Genomic DNA, 21,296 nt, shown 5'->3' on the forward strand with positions numbered 1-21,296 from the left:
TTTTACTTAATTGCCTAAATTAAAAGTTTGATTTTCCTTAGAAGAATGCATGAAACTATTAACTATTTGTATGTAATTGAGACCAAGTTCTGTTCTAGCAATGAGTGTGTCATTATACATTATGTTGCACTTAGAACAAATGCCAGCCTGAGCTGTGGTCTTGAGTTTTCTTTGCAGTATCTCCTTGGCTTGGCTCTCTAGTTGATGGATTCCCTAAGGTAGTTGCTAATGATTCAGGCAAAGCAACAAGATCACCTTCAAAAGGGAGAGCAAACTGGAGAAAAAGAGTGACTAGATAGGCAGACAAGCAAGAAAGAGCAGAGCTGTCTTGTCTTGGATTCTTAGCTAGTGAATTGCAGGAGCATGGCTCTAAACTTACCAAAGGAGAGAGCGTTCACAGCATTGGCTTATAGTGCAAATACAGTAGCTAATAATTTTAAGTGATATTGAGAACTCACAATTTTTTGAATTTCAGAAAGCAGGACTGTTGGCTGCATCTTGTGATGTCCTTATGTAGATCCCACTAATTCCAGCATCTGGTCTGTTATTTATACTTAAGCTAAAGGATATTTTTGAAAGAGATCTTGATTGACATACTAAAGCGATGAAGAATCCACCGGGTTTCTAGATAAAAGCTGCTGACTAGTTTTTCATCACTATTGGAAGGATAAGAGGGAAGTGTGCTTTGTTTTTACAGTTTTAACAAGTCACTGGATACCATGCCTTTCTCTGCTAGTATAAAGTTCTCTTCTGTTGTTAAAAACCTTTGTCCAAAGGAAGAACCTTGAATAGTGCCAATTGCTCTTTGAAAAATTGAAATGCATCAAATTTCTGAACTCCTTCACTGCAGGAAAAGTTTTTTAACACACTGAAATCTTGGAGATTTTTCCTGAATGCTTTCTGGTTTTTACAACCTTTCTGAAAGGCATCCTAAACCTAGGCATGATATTTCAAAATCATCTTTTGAATTACATATAGAAGAACAACCACATTCCTGCTTTTTTCATCAAACCCCTGGTTGTATGTGCAAAAATCAAACTTAGCCCTCTGTGCCACATCACTGCACTTGGGCACTTATGGACTGTGTTGCCTGCCGTGCTCATAAGGTCTTTTTAGGAGTGCTGTTGTGTGATCTGTACTCCTCTCTTCCACTAGTATGAACTTGTTTTTAGCTATATTAAAATGCATGTTGTTTAGATGAATGAATTCATTTTTGTATATACCTTTTTTTTTTAAATCAGAATATTGTGGAAGACAGTTAACTGCCTTACAGAAAGCTGGGTTTTCTTCAGCCCAGTTAATTCATTCTGTGCAACAAGAAGCGTGCAGAAGTGTTACCTGCTAGACATTAGAGAATGGTACCTGCTAGACATGTTGAAAATATTTGGGTTCTGTACTAGCCTGCACCATCTGCGGTTGTTGACTTTCCGTTTTGGCTGTAAACCTAAATTCAGACATCCCAAAGAATAAGGAATCATCAGTGGCCTTTCCAACAGATAATTTTTTTGGAAGAAAATTTCTCTTCATCCTCTTTCAACAGTAATGTATTGTTTACTGAAGTTTATGTACAGAATGTACAAACAGGAAGATCGCCTTCCTGAAAAATACTTCATGAACAGTGCTGAAAGAGAGAGGACATGAAGTATTAAATCTGAAGTGACTTAAAAGATTACCATCTGGAAACATTTCTTAAACAACAAAAAAAACCAACCACCAACCCAAAAAGTGAAGGGCAGGGAAGAAAAAGAAAAGTTAAGGGAGTGCTGTGGAGGGGCTGTTATTTTACAGTGACCTAGAGAACTGTTCTTCACTTTCCGTGTTGGTGAGGGGTTTGATCTTGAAACTAGATCTGTGGAGGATAAGTCCAAAGCTCAGCAGCAGGTAGCAGCAAATGTCCAAAGGACAGCATTTCAACGAGCAAAGTGGAGAAGAATTTCTTCAACTGTCAAGGCATGTTGTGGTTGTTGATCTGGTTAGGATGAATCCTTAGATGAGGGAAATGGCTGTCCAAAAAAGGATTGAGTCAATACTCGTGACGAGATCAATCTGTGATGAGATTTTTTGCCAAGTGGATATGTTCATATATTCCCATCCCAGCAAACAAAAGTTATTGTTAGCAGTGTGATTTTAAGTGTCATCCAGAAGGGATGTTGCAGTTTCTTCTATCACAACTCGTTACTTTAGGGATTATAATGCAGTGAAGTGCTAGGAAAACTTAGAAGTTAACTTGTTGCATGTAGCTGTTTTGGCTTTGTTAGTTACCTGCTTTTCTTCCATTTCTTTTTAGACAAAGAGAGTCTGATCACTGACAGTGGAAAACTTCATGCTCTTGATCTTCTGTTGACACGGCTGAAATCTCAAGGACACAGAGTTCTCATCTACTCCCAGATGACACGGATGATTGACTTACTGGAGGTAGGAGAGCTATAACCTACAGAAGACATTCTGAAGATGCAGATTTAGCAACAATGTTTTGGAGGAAATACTATAGTTTGGATGCAGCAAACCTGACGTAAAATTATTATACTGAAGGATACCCAGTAAATGCATTAATATGAGAATATAAGAGCTGCCATACAAAGTTAGACTTAAGGTCCAGCCTAGTGTCATGCTTCCACAAGTGTACAACAGCGGATGGTATGGAGAAGATGTGCAAGAATAGTGATACTTCACAATTAGTTTCTCAGCATCCAGCAGCTTGCAGCTCAAGGGCTTTCTGAGTCAGATGTGCCTTCTGTATATTCAGTAATCCTAAATGGATTCTTCTTCCTTGATATTGTTCAGTTGCATCTTGAGTCTTTGTAAGTTTTTGTCATTTGCACTGCCCTGTGGCAAGGGGGTTGCGTGGCTTAATTATCCTCTTTTGCTCGTTTTGAACTGCTTCCTTCTATTTTCATTTGATGCCCATGTGTCATTTTATTGGAAGGAAGACAGGGAACAGTGATTAATTTTACATTATGTTGCTTGTAATTTCACAGACTTTTACCATTTCCCTCTATCATCTTATTCCTGTGCAGAAGTTTGGTAGGCATTAATAATAAGAGGTTCTCTGGCATATATGATAGGAAAGAAATTGGGAATTAAGTCATTACTCATTATTTAAATACAGTCAGTCTGCCTCAGAAGGAAAAAAAAAAATCAGTATTTGATTAGCAACCATGCCACCAAAGAGCTAGTCTGAAGAGACATTAGTAGGAGAGCTATTAATTTGATTTCCTATTGGTAGTACTTATAATGATTAGAAAGAGAAATACTTTTATTTCTCTGGGCTTCTGTTGAAAACAGCAAAGTTTGAGTTTTCAGCTGCATCTGAAAAAAGGAATATCTTGTGTCACAATGTCTCTGTCCCTTATCAGTGAAGGATTAGTAGTAATGACTTTTGTGACTATTGAATTCTGAGCAAGAATTAGGGGACTTGATGCACATTGGTTTCAAAGAGGCAATCCTGATGAAGTTTTCTGACTGTGAATACATAGTAGGTGGGAAAATATTTGCATTTGGCAGTATAATTTCAGTACTGCTAAAATGTCAAGATCCTGTGATCCTTCAGCCATTAGTCCTAGGTGTACATGGGCTCCCTCAGCAGTGTTTGACATGGGATACCATCTTCTCCCCAATAAAGTGAAGAGAAAAAGTGAGAAGCCTGAATCAATAGCCTGTATGAGTCCTGTATGAGCAGGAGTGCGTTTTAAGGTCAGAAGTTAATAGTTCAATAAAAAATCAGAAGCTGAATTTAGGTTTTGCTGCTGTGAGGAAAAACAGAACTTGCATGGTTGCAATTCTGTATTTTGGCTCTTTGCCCAGCATTGCTTCCTATGCCTCTCTTTTTGGCGAACATTGGACATGGTGCAGGTTTGTTGACACCCTGCATTACACCGTGAAGCTCATAAAGCTGAGTGTTTAGTGTGTCTGTCTTTTCTGTTAGCATTCCATTTTGAAGGCTTGGGAGCACAGCATTTTGCTATTTCACCTCCTAAATTCTCAACTTTACTTGTTGGGTTTTATGACCCAAACAAGCCACCTACCAAGTCCTCTGTTTTTCTTCTCCCTACCCATGTAACAGAAGCTGGAGTTAAGCAAGCTAAGAATCAAGCAAATACTCAGTTTTTAAAAAAATCATTGCAAAAGCTGTGTAGCAGTAGATATTTATTTTTTTCCTGGCCAGAGATAGAATACATCCCCTCTGCCTACTTGAATATGAAACAACATAAGATGTCCTATTTCTTTTAACTGTATTTTGATTGTGTCAGTGTAACTGCTACGATATCATACTAACCTACTCTGTGCAGGGCAGAGAGCACAAAAGATTGTTTACAACGTTATAAAACCATGTTTGTTTGATTTAGCTTCAGCTGAAGAACTGCTGCTTAATTCAGCCAGTATAAAATGGCAGATACAAATACAAAGAGGAAAATTATTTTCTTTCAACAGAAGAGGATAAAGTATAAGTTCAGTACTGCTATTTCAGGCAGATATGTATTTCATACCTATTAAGATTGTGATGTTTGTTTTTCTCAATGTGATTGCTTTCTCTTGTATGGAAGAGTAATTGTCCATTATTTCAGTGGGAATCACATTGCATTCATGTGATGAGGGGTCAAATTATATTCTGCATGAAGTCAAATGTCTTAGTTACATTCTACCAAAAGTTTATTAGTTGTGTTAAAACATAAGAGTACTCAGTTTGGACTATGAAAACATGTTATGGTTTTTGAGAAAGTATCGGTGTCAAAGCCCAGAGGAGCACTGACTTTAACGGCACTGCATTCTTACCATACTCGAGTCATTGTGTGTTGTTCATTTCCTGTATAGGTACTCTGTTGCCAGGGCCACTTTCATTATTTTTCCTAGATTGATACTTTTGGTGGCTTGGTGACCCCTTACACTAAACAAGATTGGCAGGTACATTTTTCAAGCAGGTCTAGTATAAGTGTCTCCATGACATTAAAGCTTCCCCATGAGGCTTCCTGCACCCCACCACTCTTTGTGGGAACTAGAAAAATGAGCAGTCATCAAGTGCCTTCCACAATTACAGTAACAAACCAGGTATATTCCTACTTAAAGAGTTTCTTTGCCCTCTCTCTTTTTCTTTTTTTTTTTTTCCCCCTCTAAAACCATGCCATTTTTATGAGTGATTAAAGCGCTAAACTGCTGACAAGTGTAGTCTAAGTTGCAATGCTTTTTTTTCTTTTTTGTGAATTGAAGGAATGTACTGTTAATATTTGGAAAAATAGTGGATAAAAACAGTTCACAAAAAAGGATGTTTCATATGAGCACTGTTACACTACTGTGAAGTATCCTTCTTGATCAGAGGAAGGTGGATGGAGGCGGACCAGAACCTGTTAAGCAGAGTGCTGAATAGATGATTAGCTAAAGGCTAATGTACTAAGCTAGTTTGTGGGGTGGGGAGGACAACTTATGAATGCCTGTATTACAAGTGTAGAATAGCTTATTCTTTTGTAATTTGTGCCTTAGGGGAAACGTCTGAGGTCTGGGATAAGGATAAATGGAATGAAAGAAGTTGTTTTCTATTTGTGCTGAAGCTTGTTTAGAAGACACTAATGAAGAGATGGTTAATAGATGAGGGAAGGCTAAATCAAGATGTTGAAAGATTGAATCATCATAAAATCATCACAAAAGACAGTAACAAAGAGATGGAAGGAAAAGGCCTTTGTGATAATAGAAAAAGGATTGTTTAAATCTGGAGAAAAGGTCACATAATGCCTAATTGACAACTGTATCTCTCTGGTTTTAGCTGCTGACAGAAACCTGTCACAGAGATGGAATAAATCAATAGTAAATTAGGGCTTGAGTGTGTGTGGTGAAGTAGCTGTTCTCTGCTTTAAACTTCTATTGTTGTGCTCAAGAAATCATACTAGTCATGAGCTCTGTTTTGTATAGGTAGACCAAGTGTGACTTTGGCAATTTCCCCATTGTTAATTTTATTTACCCATTTTTTCTCTTTCATCTGCCATACATTGAAGCTTCTTTCCAGTACAGAAGTCTTTTTCCCAGGTTCCTTGCAGTATGGCAGCTCTTTCACCTTTTCTGCAGTAGGGAAGCAGAACAAAAAGGAACAGTAGCCCTGAAGGATAGGGTGAAAAGGAGAACTGAGCATGGTACTGTCAGAAGGTTCATTAGAGTGCAAGCACTGCCATGTCTTCTCACAGCACATCAGTTCTGTATCTGCTGAACACTGCAGCTTGGAGCAAGATGAATCCAATAGTTCTTGCTGCTAAAGCGCCATCTGTTTCCTTTCTGTCTTCGGTAGCAGTCACAGCATCTCAAAAAGATGCATGCACCAGTAGGGTTAAATCTAATGAATGTAACTAGTAGGAGTTGCATCTTGTCAGCATGGATCACGTTGTTAAAATATCAGAGGGTATCTTTCCAAAGAAACTCTATGGATATCTGTATAGCCTGAAGAGCTTTCCAAGTAATTCAGATTTAATTGATAATTGCACAGGTATCAGAAAATGCTGAGTACCTTAGAGCATGAAAAATGTCTCTCATTGGAAAAAGCCTTTGCCTAAGGCAATTCCTGATTGATGCCATTTGATTTGTGTCCCAGGCAATGGTTTCAGCTCTGCTGCTTGGCATGAGCTGTGGGCTTACACACCAATGTAATATTCAAAGTGTTCATGTATGCAGTGAGATTCACAGGCTCTTTACTAGTGAGATAAAGCCTGCACAGGCATTACTGTACAGTACTGGGTTTTTAAAACCACTAGTCAAATAGTTTAAAATCATCAGGGAGCAGAGATAGTTGGTTTGTTAGGAAAGGTTCACTTACGCGGTCAAAGCTCAGGATTTAGTAAAAATTTAGACTTTGTGAAAACAGACTTCCTAGTTTAGTGATTCTATTTACCTATTTGTTTATAGAAAAAGGCATGTACCATAACATTGTCTGCAGTGCAGCAAATGCATCCCCGACTCTGAACTGGCATCATCATTTATCTCTTATATGAAATGCAAAAACTGACGTATGATTGAGTAGCTTTAATTTCTGAATTCCTAAAGTATCGCTTACATAAGATTGATTATAGCATATTTGTTGATGACATTTAGAAATTTTTTTTTTTTTTTTTAAGTAGCAGTTCTGCTTTTATTGTTTTTTCTGGGAGAATCAAGACTGAACAGTTTCAAGAGCAACTATATTTTTCTGGTGTGTGTTCTTTGCAGGAATACATGGTTTATAGGAAACATACCTATATGAGATTGGATGGTTCTTCAAAGATTTCTGAACGAAGGGACATGGTAGCAGATTTTCAGAACAGGTAATGTATTTTACAAGGTGTTTCTGTGCTAAATTATGTGTAGATAGAGAGTTGGTATAAGATGTAATGGAAATAAATGAAATTTGCACTTAAATTATCATTCCTGATATCAGATGGACCTCATTTATCTGAAGCAATTTCTAGGTGGTTTGCTGACCAGGAGTCACTGGTGTTGATATTGAACCCAGTTACATTTAGGAATTGGTCATCTGTGAAACAGTATTGGAAGCAATTTTAGTGTACCCACCTATTGTGCTTCTTGCCATTCCAAATATGCTGTTGCTTATAAAGAAGCTCAGCAGAAAGGCAGCAAATGTTTGTTGTTTATTATATACTCTGACAATTGACACTGTGAAGATGAGATTGAAAATCTTGCATATGCTAGAGCTTTCAAAGTGACCTAGTTTTCTGCAAAACAAACTATTTAAGCATGTTTTATTAAGAAATCTTAAACTAATGTACAAGTGATAAAATGGGGATTTTATTAGATAGTAAGATATGCTAACCCTTTCCATTTATTAAAACAAAATGGATTCTTGCCATTTTTACGAGCACATCAGGAAAGAACAGTGTGTAATCATCGTATTTTAAGTTAATATATTTTAGTATAACTTTGTCTCTACTAGGGTGCATTATTTTTAATGATTTAATTTATCATTATTAAGCTTCCTTTTAATCATGAGTTATAGCTTGACAGGGTGTCACTTTGGTATGGTAGTTCACAGTAAGGTTACCCTTCCTGAATGTTGATGTGAGCTTGTAAGAAGGTTGCTTTTCTTTTTCAGAGGAGTTAAGTTCATAGATTGTTGTTTATTGCATGGTGAAAGCAGCGTTCTAGACTAGAGAATAGTCCTTGCATTAACGGTCCCAAGGTATCACAGCTGAAGATAGGAGGGGAAGCCATATACAGCCTTTCAGGCCACTGGTTCATGAGGCTTAAAGACCTGAAGGACTGTGTTGCAATGATGAGTCTTACAGTGAATTCCTCAGAGCAATAAAACTTGAAAAGAACGCATGCCAAATACCTGAAGTGAGAGGACCATGCAGTACCTTTCTTCCTGTTTCCAGGTGTCAGAAACGGGTTTCTTGCAGGTTATGATGTCCTCCTGGAATCCTGACTCTTGTTCTTGTAAGGTTCTTTAACCAAAAGAAGTGAAGAAATTTGGTTTTATTAATGAACAGAATTTGGTTTTATTAATGAATAGAACAACTGAAGAAAAATAATCATTTTGGCAGGAAATCCCTTTGAGATAGAGGTCAGCCAGTGTAAACAAGAATTCCTATTAAAATGTTAGTTGAGTTCCTCTTATATATGATATACTTATGAGAAATATTTCCAGGAAAAAAGCCTGACTGACACTAAACTGTCCTGCAGGATATCCTAGCAGGGTGCTGAAAACATAGAGCTATAGAATGATAGTTTGTTCCTGTAGTCTGTGGCACTGTCCACTTTCTTTCCTTCCCATATGGCATTTCCAGAAGCATTTCACAGCTGGATGTTCAGGTGACAGTCTATATGCACATTCCACTATTGTCACAAGAGTGAAAAGATCTCCTGGCCAAGGGTGACCTACATGGCAAGCAGGCATCTGCTGACTCTCTTGGCCTTGTACCTGCAAGATAAAGTCTAGAGATTGACAGCTCAGCTTCAGTTCCTCCCAGCTGCCCATAGCTCAGAATGGATTTTTGTACTCTTAGATCTTGGACTGCCAGAAACCTTTCTAATTTTAGAGTTCTTGGCACTTTTTTTGTGTGTGTTAATTCAAAGTTTTCATAATCGTTTCTGTTGTCTATTGGTAATTTCCTTAGGGGGGGCAGGGGGAAATCTTACCTTGGACCAGAATGGGTTCTTTGAGAGTCTGTTTTTTATGATACAGACTTGCCAGCTACTTGTGAATGTCTTGGAGTTTGAGTCCTGAGAAAATAGTTCTACTTGAACTGCAAGGATATGGATTCCAAACCCCTTAGTTTTTTACATTTGTTGAGTTGTACTAGCATATGTGTAATAGCCTGCCGTACACTCACACTTCCTCCAGGGAGGGCAAGAAAGACCTTAGATTTGATGAGTGGACTTTCAAGGACAGGCTGCCTACACATAGTTAGTCAAGAAGGAAATGACCCGTGCTGCTCATTCAGCAGGAGTTTCTGGTGCTTTACTTGCATGCACTAGTGTACAGACAGTGTGGTACCAAAAGAACGTGGCATTGCAGAGTGTCTTTTCTTAAGCAGAGGGCCTTGTTCTGTCACTGTCAAAGTACAGTATGTCAGCCTCTTTGGAGTTCTTACTGGTACTGTCTGCTTTGTTTGCATCAACCTGTTCACAGATCCATATGGTGTTAAATGCTTTTAAATACCGCTGACCCCCCAGTGGCACTAGTGAGGTTTACAACCTTAGCAGAAACCCTGATTTTGCTGTTACCACTTGCGTTTTCATCAGTACTTGGTCATCCTACGTATAGACCTGTCTCCTTTGTCTTCTGCGTGCCCAGGGTTAGAACTGCCATTGAATCTCAACATCATTGTCCATTTTGACTGACTCCTCAGACTGTAGCTAGGGCTTAATGCACTGTTACAGGTACTTGACTAGTGTGCCCCACCTTCCTCAGTTACGTAAAGGATTATTAGGCTTAGAGGATTATTCCAAGTCAGATATTGGGATGCCTCATCTCTCTCTTAGCAGCCAGCATCCCTAAATCTGGTGCCAGCAAGTCTAACCCTTGGGGCTAGTATGACTGTATTAGGGTTTGTGGATCTCCCAAGGAGGTGTTCAGAGATAGCTTTCCTGAAGTGTGTTGTGGAATGACAATCTATATTCTACTAGGGCCTTCTGTCTGGAGGGCCACGTTTGCCAAAGGCAACTGGTTTGTCATCAATTTTTATGCTGTCTGAGGAGCCCCAGGGTATGTAAATGTAAGACAGCTAATGCAGACTGAAAATGCTCCAAAGTGGGAAGGACAGCATGTGTGCACTAATAATGGAGTTCACTTACAGACAGTGTGTTTCAAAGAACTTAGAGTGAAATGAATTACTCTTGCTTTTGTGCGGTATCTGATCATTAGTACTGTCTACATCCTTGAAACATTTTATGGTCAATCACAACTGAATTGTGACATAACTATCTTGAAATGAATCAATTTATTCTCATTTTACAGGTAAGAAAAGTGGACAAAAGAGATTACAGCTTTTGATTTGAATCAGCAACACAATTAGGACTAGGCTCGAGAAGTTCTTAGACTGAAGGACTTCTCTTTGTGCCAGTGGACCCTTGTCCTTTTGTAATGTACCTCTATATTTGCCAGCTTGCCTTTATATTAAGATTATTCTTCCTCCCTGCCCCCCCCCAAGTTGTTTGTTCTGTTCAAAGCACCGAATTTAGAACAAAACTTGGATCTACACAGTTTCGACACTTATTTTTCTTTCTTTATCAACTGAGCATTGTTAAGGCAAGATATTTTAACATCGATCAGTTCTGTGAAACAATAAACTGTTCTTTGTCCATATGAAATCTTAATTTCCAATGTGGGCAAGGTAAACAAGCCCTGGTTTGTTTTGCTAGAGATTAATAAGCTGCTATTGCAAACCAAATGTTTGCATGTTCTGACACTGCTGATTTGTAGATTATCTTCTCTCACTCATTCATATGTGGTTTTTTTCTTGACCATGAACAGCACAAAATGTTCTGAAGTGTTCAAGTAATAGAAATAACCCTGATCGCTTAATATGGGTCAAAAAATTTACTTCTGTGGTTATTTCTTGTTCATTGTGCACAAAATAAGGGGTTTTTAATCTTTCCTCTACAGGAATGATATTTTTGTGTTCCTGTTAAGCACAAGAGCTGGAGGCTTGGGCATTAACCTTACAGCTGCAGATACGGTAGGTGAAGTTTGGTAAAGTAATACAGAATAAAAAATTGGCTTACTGATGTTTAGTTTTCAGTGTAAGTATTTCTTTGCTTTTCCTGCCTCATATGCCTCCACCCACCATTTTTCCCAAGCTGCTCATCTCCTGCCTCCCAGCCTCACGATTTCTGGAAAGTTGGTCTTTCTGTGTGAAAGTTGACACTCTTTACCATGCTAATCAATATTTTTTAGTACTGCCATTCACATCATGAAATTGAATAACCTTGTTTATTTCGCTCATATTTACAATATAGTATTACCTTCATGATAAAGTTGTAGAATATTGGACACCTGGTACACAGGTTTTGGTTGTAGTTGGACATATCTTTCTTCTCCCCACATACTTTAGTACCAGAGTCTAGAAAGGAGTTGGATGACTGAAGGGTTCTACAGATGCAAATGACACTTTCATGCAGTGAATGATGTTTCATGTATGACTGCTCTTGAGGTTCAGCTGCAAAGGAATCAGTAGAACAGGTATCAGTTCCCCTTTTTGCTGTGCACAGAAGAATGAAGCAATGCCTCTAAAAGTACCAAGTCATTTGTAGTTGAATATCAGCTAGTCAGGAAGGATAAATTGCTTCCCACCTACTCACCTAAGGTGTAAAGGCATACTGATTTAGGTGAATTGCAAGGATTTGCACTCTGGATCAGCTGCCACTAATCACTAGGGAAGGAATACTGACCTACATGAACCATTTAGCTCTTCAATAACAGCTATTCTTGCATTTCTAACCCAATACCTTGTGTGGATGCAGATTTGACCCCAAGACAGACTGTAATCCTTAGCCACACAAAACCAAAGATCTCTGAATCAAAAATAATACTTTTTTTTTTTTTTAATATCCCATCATATCTTGCTGTCACTTAAATCAGAAGAAAGCAAGTATCTGTAGGATTTTCAGGGTTGAAAAGTTCTCTCAACTGAAGTTGCTTCAACAGAGGAAATAAACAGATGGAAGCACAGACATGCTCCTGCAGGCTCCTTGCATGAGCATTTTTAGTTCTGTGGTTTTGTAGCTTTCCGAATACTTTGCTGTCTAAAATTTTTTTCAATGTTTCTGTTTTGTATGCTTACTGTGCATAAAGTACCGTTGGAATGATAGGGCAATATGAATGTAATGTGGCATTTCAGTTTTGTAGTAAAAGGACTAGAAGTGTTAGACTAGACTAGACTTTATCCAGGTTTGAAAGAAAAAAAACCTGGAGTGTTACTTTTCACGTGAAATTCTAATTTTATGGGCTTTTTCTTCTTAAGGTAAGTAACACTAAAATGGGTTCATGATGTGGTTAGCCTATAATTAATTACTTGACGGTGATTTAATGTGGTGACAAACTTAGGAATTTTGTGCCTCCAAAGCAGATTTGTTGAAGAAGGTACTAAAGACATTCTGTGGAAGTTGAAACATTCACAGTGTCAATTAGTTTGAATTCGTCTGAAACGCAATGGAAAAGACTTAATAGGACTGGGCAAAGCTAGGTTAATACAGCCTGCAGTGGGGTGGTAATTCTGGGGGGTGTACAGTAGAACTTTTATTTTTATCAGTATATTGGATTTTTGTTTGTTTACTCACCAGGTGCTCTAAATGAATGGTTTCATTTAATCCTTTCTGTTCTGGTGTTCTTTTGCAGGTAATTTTCTATGACAGTGATTGGAACCCAACAGTAGACCAGCAAGCCATGGACCGGGCGCACAGGCTGGGTCAAACAAAACAAGTCACTGTGTACCGGTTGATATGTAAAGGCACCATTGAGGAGCGCATCTTACAAAGGGCTAAGGAAAAGAGTGAGGTAGGAATAAAGAAATCATCTGGAACAAGAAGTTACAGAAACGGTATCAGAAAACACGTATCCAAATGAGTGAAGAAACTGAAAAAGTATCTGCAGGGAGACAGAAGAGAAGCCAAAAGGGAGTGTCTTTGTTCAAATAAACAAATCTGTGTCGCTAACACAGCAGCATTACAGCTGCATTGTATGAACTTGGAAGAAACTAATTATTTACACTATGACTTCATGAAAACTATTTCTTATGATCCAGTGAAACTGCTCATGCTTCTTTTAGACTAGAGCTTCTGTCTTTGCTGTGTCAGGGCTACTGATTCCTCTCATGTTATACCACAGCTGAATCTTTTTTTAAAGACATTTGGAAGGTAATCAAGTGAAAATTATTTGAGGTGTGAGGGTTGCCAGAAGTGCTCAGTGTCCTGCAGCATCAAGCAGTAAGTGTATTAGAAACTTTAAACCTCATGACACTTTATTGGCCAGAAAAAATTAAGCAGATTCACTTTCTTTGGCAGCAGTAGGTATACTATATACAACATTCAGATGTTTTGTGTACTCAGGGTGTCTTTTAGGTTTTGTCTTAATTAGATGCTGATCATGGTGCTGCAGCAACTGAAGCATCTCCAGCTGAATGCATTCATGTTTCCCATGTTGAAGCTTACCCATTTTCTCTAGGATACTGCACTAGGGTCACCTGATACCAACCTGAAAATAAAGTGGAGTCTTTTTGCTAGTGATCCAGATCATCAAAATAGACTTATGCTAAAGCTTGTTCTCTTTTGCCAAGTTACAACTCTTCTGTGTTGCTTTTGAATTTGGGGAGGGAGGGGGGCTATATACTTACAGTAATAGAGGTTGAGTGAATTGCTTAAACTGAGACACTGACTCAATATGGAGATTCAGCTTTCAGTCAAGGAGGCTAAAAATGTTGTATCCTTTAAGAATGTGATCTGCATGATCCTCTGTGCAGATTACTTGAAAAATTGGATTGGCAATTTATACCTGACAGGAGTACTGCTGTATTTTTTCTTTTTGTTCAGCAGTATATTAATACTATTATCATTTGTTGTTTGTTACATGGTGCTTTAGAAGAAGTGCAACTTTGCACAAGGAATGGCAATTTACTGCTTTCTAGCTCGGTTGCTTCTCATATTTTATACTCTTAATTACACTCTTAAGAAATCTTCCCTGAAATTTTGCTACTAACTTTGGTATGGTAGAAAAGTTGAGTTAATTCTGACTTACACAGATGTGCTGGCATCTTTTTTTGGCTGGCTTTCAGTGAAAGGTAGTGAGAATGGTTCAAGGCTGCTTTGAGTAACTTTTCCTTTTCTCCTCTCTTATTTTTTTTTTCCTTCTAGATCCAACGAATGGTTATTTCAGGTGGCAATTTCAAACCTGACACCTTGAAGCCAAAAGAGGTGGTCAGCCTTCTGCTGGATGATGAGGAACTAGAAAAGAAATGTATGTGAAATTCGTGTTGCAGCATTTTCCCCATCTCCCACTTCATTAGCTTACGAAATCTCTGTTTTTATCTCTACAAACATATGTATTGCTGATAACAACTTCTGTTTCCTGGCTCTTTTTGTATTGCTAACTCTTGTTAGTACAAGCTGGTTTCATATCAGTGGTGAGCTGAAAGATGAAGTTGTGCAAGAGAGACATGATGATGCGATAAAGTTTTTATTGGCACTCATTCAGGATCATTGCATTGTTCATGAATGACAAAGCTTCGACAAGAATTATGTAGGTCATAACAAGAAAAGTATTAGTAAAAATGCTGTATTTCATCATACTTTTGAAGCTGTATTAGAGGTATATGCTTTTACGTTGCTTGAAAGAAGAATTTCACCATAAGAGTTCTGAGTAATTTGGATACAAATAGTTTTAATACAGTAGTGTTTTCAATGTGGTTGAGTTTTAATACAGCTGACTTTTCTGCACAGTTCTGTTAGAACTAGAATTTCTTGTAAGTTTCACGAAAGGATATGAAATATCTTTCCGGTGTTGACAACTCTGTATTTCTTTTCTGACAGTGCGTCAGCGTCAAGAAGAGAAGCGACAGCAGGAAGAAACAAATCGTGTGAAGGAACGTAAACGTAAAAGGGAAAAATATGCTGAAAAGGTACTTTGATGCAAAGGAGGTTGCCTGTGTTAGTGATAGAGCCGGAAGAGCTTCAGGCTCACTATTAGGTCGTGTAGAAACATTTTATGCAAAGGCAGACTAATGAGTAAAGCCTTCTTCCCTTCAGCATTGAATATCAATCTGTGGCACTTCCTTACACAGAAGAGGGATATTACAACATACGTAATGCATAGTTAACTGTATTTTAATATCATTAGCAAGTTGAAAAATAAGGAAGTACTGCGTACCCAAACAACACTGCAGATCACAGTAGTCTACACACAACAATTTGAAGACTCATGCTTGAAAAAAACAAAATGATCAACTGATCATTCTATGGCATATAAAATCGTGACTTAATCAAGATTTTGTTCTGCAAGGACAAAAAGGGAATGTAAATGAAACATCAAACACAGATAAAACCTATATAGCTATGTGGCTTCTGTGGAACAAGGGGAAGATCAGCTTGTTTAAAAAAGATCATTAAAACTAGTTTATGAAAAATCTGAATTTTTGAGACGGGGAGGCTTTGCATTAATTAATTGGAATTTTGTGTAATGGTAAGGAATTTCAAGCTCACTCCAAAACATAATGGAAATCAAAGTAATTCTGTAAGAGTAATTCTCCATCATTCCAGCTATTTTAGAAATAGAAGAAAAAAAACCCCAAGCCCTACTTAAATCTAAAGAAGGAGCCTTTAAGGGATCTGTTAGTGTGTCCTTCAGAAACTTGTTCTGGGAAATTCTGGACATGGCGGTCCTGGAGTTATAATACTGCATTAGATGTTGAGATTTGGGGTTGCTTATTCCCTTTCCTTTTTTTTTATCATCTTTTTCATTCCTGGTACTGTTTTATTTATTTCAGAAGAAGAAGGAAGATGAATTGGATGGGAAGAGAAAGAAAGAGGGCATGAACCTTGTGATCCCATTTGTTCCCTCAGCTGATAACTCCAACCTGTCTGCTGATGGGGATGACTCCTTCATTAGTGTAGACTCTGCCATGCCCAGCCCTTTCAGTGAGGTAGGACTCGCTGCTGCTTTAAGCTATGTGCTATTTCAATTGTAGCCTTACATCTTGTAGGATTCTTGCTTTGTTATCTTAGCTAGTGTAGAACTTCAAGTATGTGGGGAACCATGGAAATGAAATTAATTTATTGAAAACGTAACAGCTGCTAATAAGGTGCTTTACAGCTCCTCATGTTATTTGACATTCCATTATACCCCTCTTCATTCGCTCTCTGCCTCCCTTTCTTACAGCATGTTCATGCCCTGACTCTCCGCCCTTTCAGCCCCTGGAATTTTTCCATTCCTGCCTGCAGTCCCACTTACTGTCTTCCTACTTTCTTCTCCCTCTTTCTTGCCTTTGTCATGCTCACATTTGTAACCGTGTGCCTTTTTCAATACCAGTACCTTCCATAGCAAAAACAGTCTCTTTCTGCTCCTGGACCAAACAATATCCCTCAAATAGCACCTTGACGTTCAGTGTCTTTGTACGTACTCCTCGCTAGTCTCATCTACATCGCCTTCTCTGTTTCCTTCCTTGCTTCTGATTCTGAATTAGTGTGGGTTTTTTTCTCTGGAATTTAAGTTGTAAATTCTCAGTGGCACACATCTTACTTTCCTTCATCTTTTTGTAAAGAATTGCAAACTGGTTTTGGCAGCAAATGATTTTGTTCTATACTGTGTTGATTAAGATTCCTATGTTGCATTGTTCCCTTATTGACCAAGATTTTTTATTAGCAGTAGTCGGAGGTTAAGAATCCTATTGTTTTCTTTCTTGCAGTTGAAGGTGCATGGTTGAACAGCAGTTCTCTTGAATCTCTGCTGAGACCATTAGTCTCCTGCTTCTTAACATCTGTTTTCATGAATTGAAATTAAGTAGCTCCTGGAGGTCTTTACTGCTGCTCAGCATGTATATAGAGGGTGTGGTGTGATTAGGCAGATCCTGTATCATGCTGCTAGTCTCACATAGAGAAAAAGAGAGAGAACAGAACAAGTACCAATTAATTACTTGTGATTGTATGTCTTTTAAAGATCTTACTATGTTTGTACCCTTCCCTTTCCTAACCTGAGAAGTGAACGGCTTTGTTCTCTGTCATGTTTAGATATCCATTAGCAGTGAATTACATATGGGCTCTATCCCTCCTGATGAGAGCAGTAGTGATATGCTTGTGATTGTGGATGATCCAGCTTCTTCAGCACCTCAGTCAAGGGCAACAAACTCTCCTGCTTCCATTACTGGCTCAGTTTCAGATACCATGAATGGTCAGTACTTTTGCCTTGATTTACTACTAACATTTATTAAACATTGACTTTGTATGTCTGTGTGATAAATTTTCTGCATTTTAACCGGAGTATATGCATGGTTGGCAAGATCTAGGGAAAAAATTGCCTGTTCATTGAGAAATTATTTACGATTTGATAGGAAATCTGTTTATCGTCTGTCATTCACCACACTTTCCTCTTTTCTGTGTTAGTTACTCTTAAAAGTTTTGTCCTTTGTTCCTGTGTTACAGAGGGCTCACCTTCCATTATGTGCATATTACCAAATTACAGACAACCACAGAACTATTAATCTCTAAGCTTTTCTTTGAATTTGCTGTTGGGCTAATAAGCAGTTGTCTATTTCCAATAGGTGATTGGAGCAGCTGTAATTTTAAATAATGGCAAATGTTTTTAGCTACCATAGTTTTCTATACCGACATAAGTAGAGCCATAGTTCTTGATGAGCTTCTTTAGAGATAGCAGATGGCAGAAACTTCGTATCTATCTTCAAGTAAGAAAATGCTTCATCCTGATGTAGAACCTAGAATCCTCCACCTGTTTGTGGATTGGATTCATAATAATAATGACAAGTAGCTGGCTAGAATAAGATATGGTTAATGAAGAGTGAAGTGTTGTATACATAATTTATTTTCATGGGATCGCTGCTTGCTAACAGTGTCCGTATTAATGTAAATGAAAATATCAGTTAATAGGAACAGTATTAATGTAAATGGTGGTAGGTAGTTAGGTGCTGTACTCATTTGCGAGTCACCCGAAATACTATAGCAGTTACCGTTTTAACATTCTTTTCTTGTTAAGGTGTTTCAATGCAAGATACACCTCTCACTGGGAGAGGCCAGTCAGGTCGAAGCCGGGGTCGTCCTAAAGGGTCGGGCAGTGGATCAAAAGGCGGCACCGGGAAAGGCAGAAGCCGGAAATCAATAGCAGGAAGTGCAGCTGCAATGGCAGGTGCCAAAGCAGGGGCAGCAGCAGCCTCTGCAGCAGCATACGCAGCGTACGGGTACAACGTCTCTAAAGGTATGTGGGGAAGGGGAGGCAGCAGACTACCCAGAGCAGGGCCAACCACAGGAGTTTGGGTGATTGTTGTTTACAGCCTGTCAAAAAATAGATAAAAAGTGTTGTGTTGTTGGTATTGCTTGTCCATTATATTCCGAGATCCAAGCAATACACAATGTGACACGGTAACGGTGTGAGAGGATAGCCAGTTTCACCACAGATGACCTTGAGAAGCGAGTCCTGCAGAAGTTTTGTCTGCCCTTTGAATTATCTCACACTGAGTATTTTTCCTCTTGTTTTTTATTTTGGTGTCCAGCCAAATGAGATAGTGTTGTTTATCCCGTGGGTATGGCTGTAGCTTTCCTGCATTGCTGTCATGTTGAAGTTACAGCATCAGGTTCCCAAATCTGCTAAACTGATGGTGACGGAGCTTCAGCGTTACACCAGCTGAAGGCAGCCCAGGGTATAACTGCAAGATGTTTTGTATCTTAAGGACATCCCTCTTCATTGAACTCTGATAAACCATGAATACAGGGTGGTCTTAGGACCGACTGTTAGTATATTGTTTGTTGTTGAAGAGCCACAGGTGGAGTAATACGCTTACATGGAATTTGATTCTCTTTTCCATTGCTAGGCATGTCTGCAAGTAGCCCTCTACAAACAGCAATTATTCGGCCTTCTGGACTTGCAGATTTTGGACCTTCAAGCGCCTCTTCTCCCTTGAGCTCCCCTTTGAGCAAAGGAAACAGTGTTTGTGGGACCCCCAAAAGCTTAAACCTGACCAGCAGTCTCATATCAGAAACTCCAATTCGGAAGCAAAGCAAAGGTGCCCATACCTCAGGTGGTCGGTAGTAATTTTGAACCCCCAAAGCTTGTCTGAACTGTGTTGGCTTTCAGAGTAGACCACCCTGCCAGTTGAAGGCATGCAAACGAATGCCTTGTTGCTGTCCGGCACGTGTGTGAAAAGAAAATCAAAGCACAATGGGAGCGGGTGGTTTATGTGAGCACTTTGACTATGTGTATTCCAAAAAACTATCTTTGCAGATGCTGCGAGAAGGAGGGAAGGGAGTCTGGGCTAACTGGGATAAGTGATAGCTTGTGTTTTATTGACACATCTGACAAAGCTTCCCAAGAAAGCATCCAGCTACTCCATGCAATACCCTGCAGCTGTGTGTGCTTGAAGACACACCAGTACACTTTCTCTCTTGTAGCTTGAGGTGGAACCCAGTGTTAGTTTTATCCAATGAAATCAGTATCTGAACCCCAGGATACTGTAGAGTCACAAGACATTTCTGTACTGGCAGCTGGTCAGTGTACGTGCGGGAGTAATTGGGGGCTAAGCCGAAGATGACGTGTAATCAGAAAAAATCTTGGATTCTTCTAGTGTGGGCCTCTGGGTTCCCTAAAGGTTTGAAATGCAAAGGAAGGTGTCTCAGGTGGTTTCCAGGGAATGGACTCTTTTCAGCACCGTTTGTCCGGAAGAGGTTCAGAGCCGCAGAATACAGAGCGCTGGCAGGCCTAGTGAGAGCAGCAGCAGCAGCACTGCCTCTGCTTCACGCAGTGGAAGAAACCACAAGCCAGTGGTTTGGTTTGCATTTCAGAGTTCTCATCAGCATGAACACTCTCTGTGTTCAGAATGATTCCTCCCACTTTTGAGGTGTGCAGAACTCTTAAAAGCTTAGAAGCAAAATAAGGCTCCATTTGTATAAATCTCAAGAAGAGGGAAAGCTGAAGTGCCGAGGAGGAGTTTGCTGCTGCTCCTATCACTGTGCCATAGCAGAGCATGGTTCTGCAGCTTGCAGTGCTGCGAGGGGAGCAACGAAAAACAGTCCTGAGAGAGAGAGAGAGAGACCTGTGCCATTCCCCCTTCCAGCCAAATCCTGGGAAAAAAAATTGTCTCGTATCCCAGCCATCCATTGACTGTTCTTCTAGTGTGTTTTCCCTTCATCTTTGTGATCATCACACATACTAGCTTGGTTGAGTTCACTGCGGTGTGCGGGTACCAGTAGCCATGTCCCGTAAGGCTGATAGAAGGCAGCGCTGCCAGTGCCCATCTGTGTTCTCATTCTCTGGTCGCTCCTTCCCCGTTCTCAATGCACAAACCCCCCCTGTAGCCCCTTGCTTTGCTGTAAGCATTGTCTGCATTGCACTGAGATTTAAGTGTGGGGCAGTTCTTCTGTCTGACACATTGAATTAAAAGGCTGTTCTGCCGGGGCACTTTCATCCCTTGAGAGAGAAGCAAGCTGAGTTGCAGGTCTGGGCTGTGACAGTGGAAGATAACTTTTTTTATTATTATAATTTTTTTCCAACCCCAAATCCTTTGCCTGGCGTCCTACAGTGTGGAGCGAGTGCTTCCTGTTGGCTCTGCCTCTAATTTGCACACCTGAAAATAGCAGAACTGAGCTTAGTTAGATTGATTTTTAAACAGATTTGCAGGGGATAATTGAGGGGGAGGTGGTGTTTAATTAACTCATGAAGACTTCCCCCTTCCCCTCCTATTCACATGTATATATGATATTTAGAGGGAATCAGACAAATGCCAAGCCTTTTTTTCTCTTTGAATGTGCTGTCTATTTTTATAACTGAACTTGTACATATGTATAAAGAGAGACACATCTTTCTTTTACTAACTGGAGAAGAAAATCTTAAATAAAATGGAGTGAGATAATTTTATGTAAATCAGTGTCTTTGTGTTTTTTATGCACATAGTAGTATGAATGGGAGGATTAGGGAAGAGAGCATGGAGGGTGTGCATCTGGAAATGCATCTGGAGACATATGTTGCTCAATGTAATGCTCTAGAGGGTCTACACTCTTCCGAGTATCACGTTTGTAACCTTTTTCAGTTACAGCTGTACCCTTATCACGTGTCTGTATTCACTGATTATAGGTGGTGTGCAGCAGATCACAAGAAAACAGAAGCAAGTATAATA

General features: G+C 39.2%; 1 protein-coding gene across 2 annotated transcripts in view; it reads left to right on the plus strand.

Annotated features, from left to right (window-relative positions):
• Positions 1 to 21,043, plus strand: part of INO80 (INO80 complex ATPase subunit) — a 69,657-nt gene extending 48,614 nt beyond the window's left edge. For both annotated transcript variants that reach the window (XM_030034658.2, XM_041128176.1), the window contains 10 exons: positions 2,288 to 2,415; positions 7,183 to 7,277; positions 11,078 to 11,150; positions 12,809 to 12,967; positions 14,320 to 14,422; positions 14,995 to 15,083; positions 15,948 to 16,103; positions 17,188 to 17,347; positions 18,167 to 18,385; positions 18,999 to 21,043. In XM_030034658.2, coding sequence (XP_029890518.1) covers positions 2,288 to 2,415; positions 7,183 to 7,277; positions 11,078 to 11,150; positions 12,809 to 12,967; positions 14,320 to 14,422; positions 14,995 to 15,083; positions 15,948 to 16,103; positions 17,188 to 17,347; positions 18,167 to 18,385; positions 18,999 to 19,216 — 1,400 coding nt within the window. In that variant the 3' untranslated portion in view covers positions 19,217 to 21,043. The remainder of the gene's footprint in view (positions 1 to 2,287; positions 2,416 to 7,182; positions 7,278 to 11,077; positions 11,151 to 12,808; positions 12,968 to 14,319; positions 14,423 to 14,994; positions 15,084 to 15,947; positions 16,104 to 17,187; positions 17,348 to 18,166; positions 18,386 to 18,998) is intronic.
• The last annotated feature ends 253 nt before the right edge of the window (positions 21,044 to 21,296 follow it).

The sequence above is a fragment of the Aquila chrysaetos genome, chromosome 2 (genome assembly GCF_900496995.4).
Source record: "Aquila chrysaetos chrysaetos chromosome 2, bAquChr1.4, whole genome shotgun sequence".
Taxonomy (NCBI): domain Eukaryota; kingdom Metazoa; phylum Chordata; class Aves; order Accipitriformes; family Accipitridae; genus Aquila; species Aquila chrysaetos.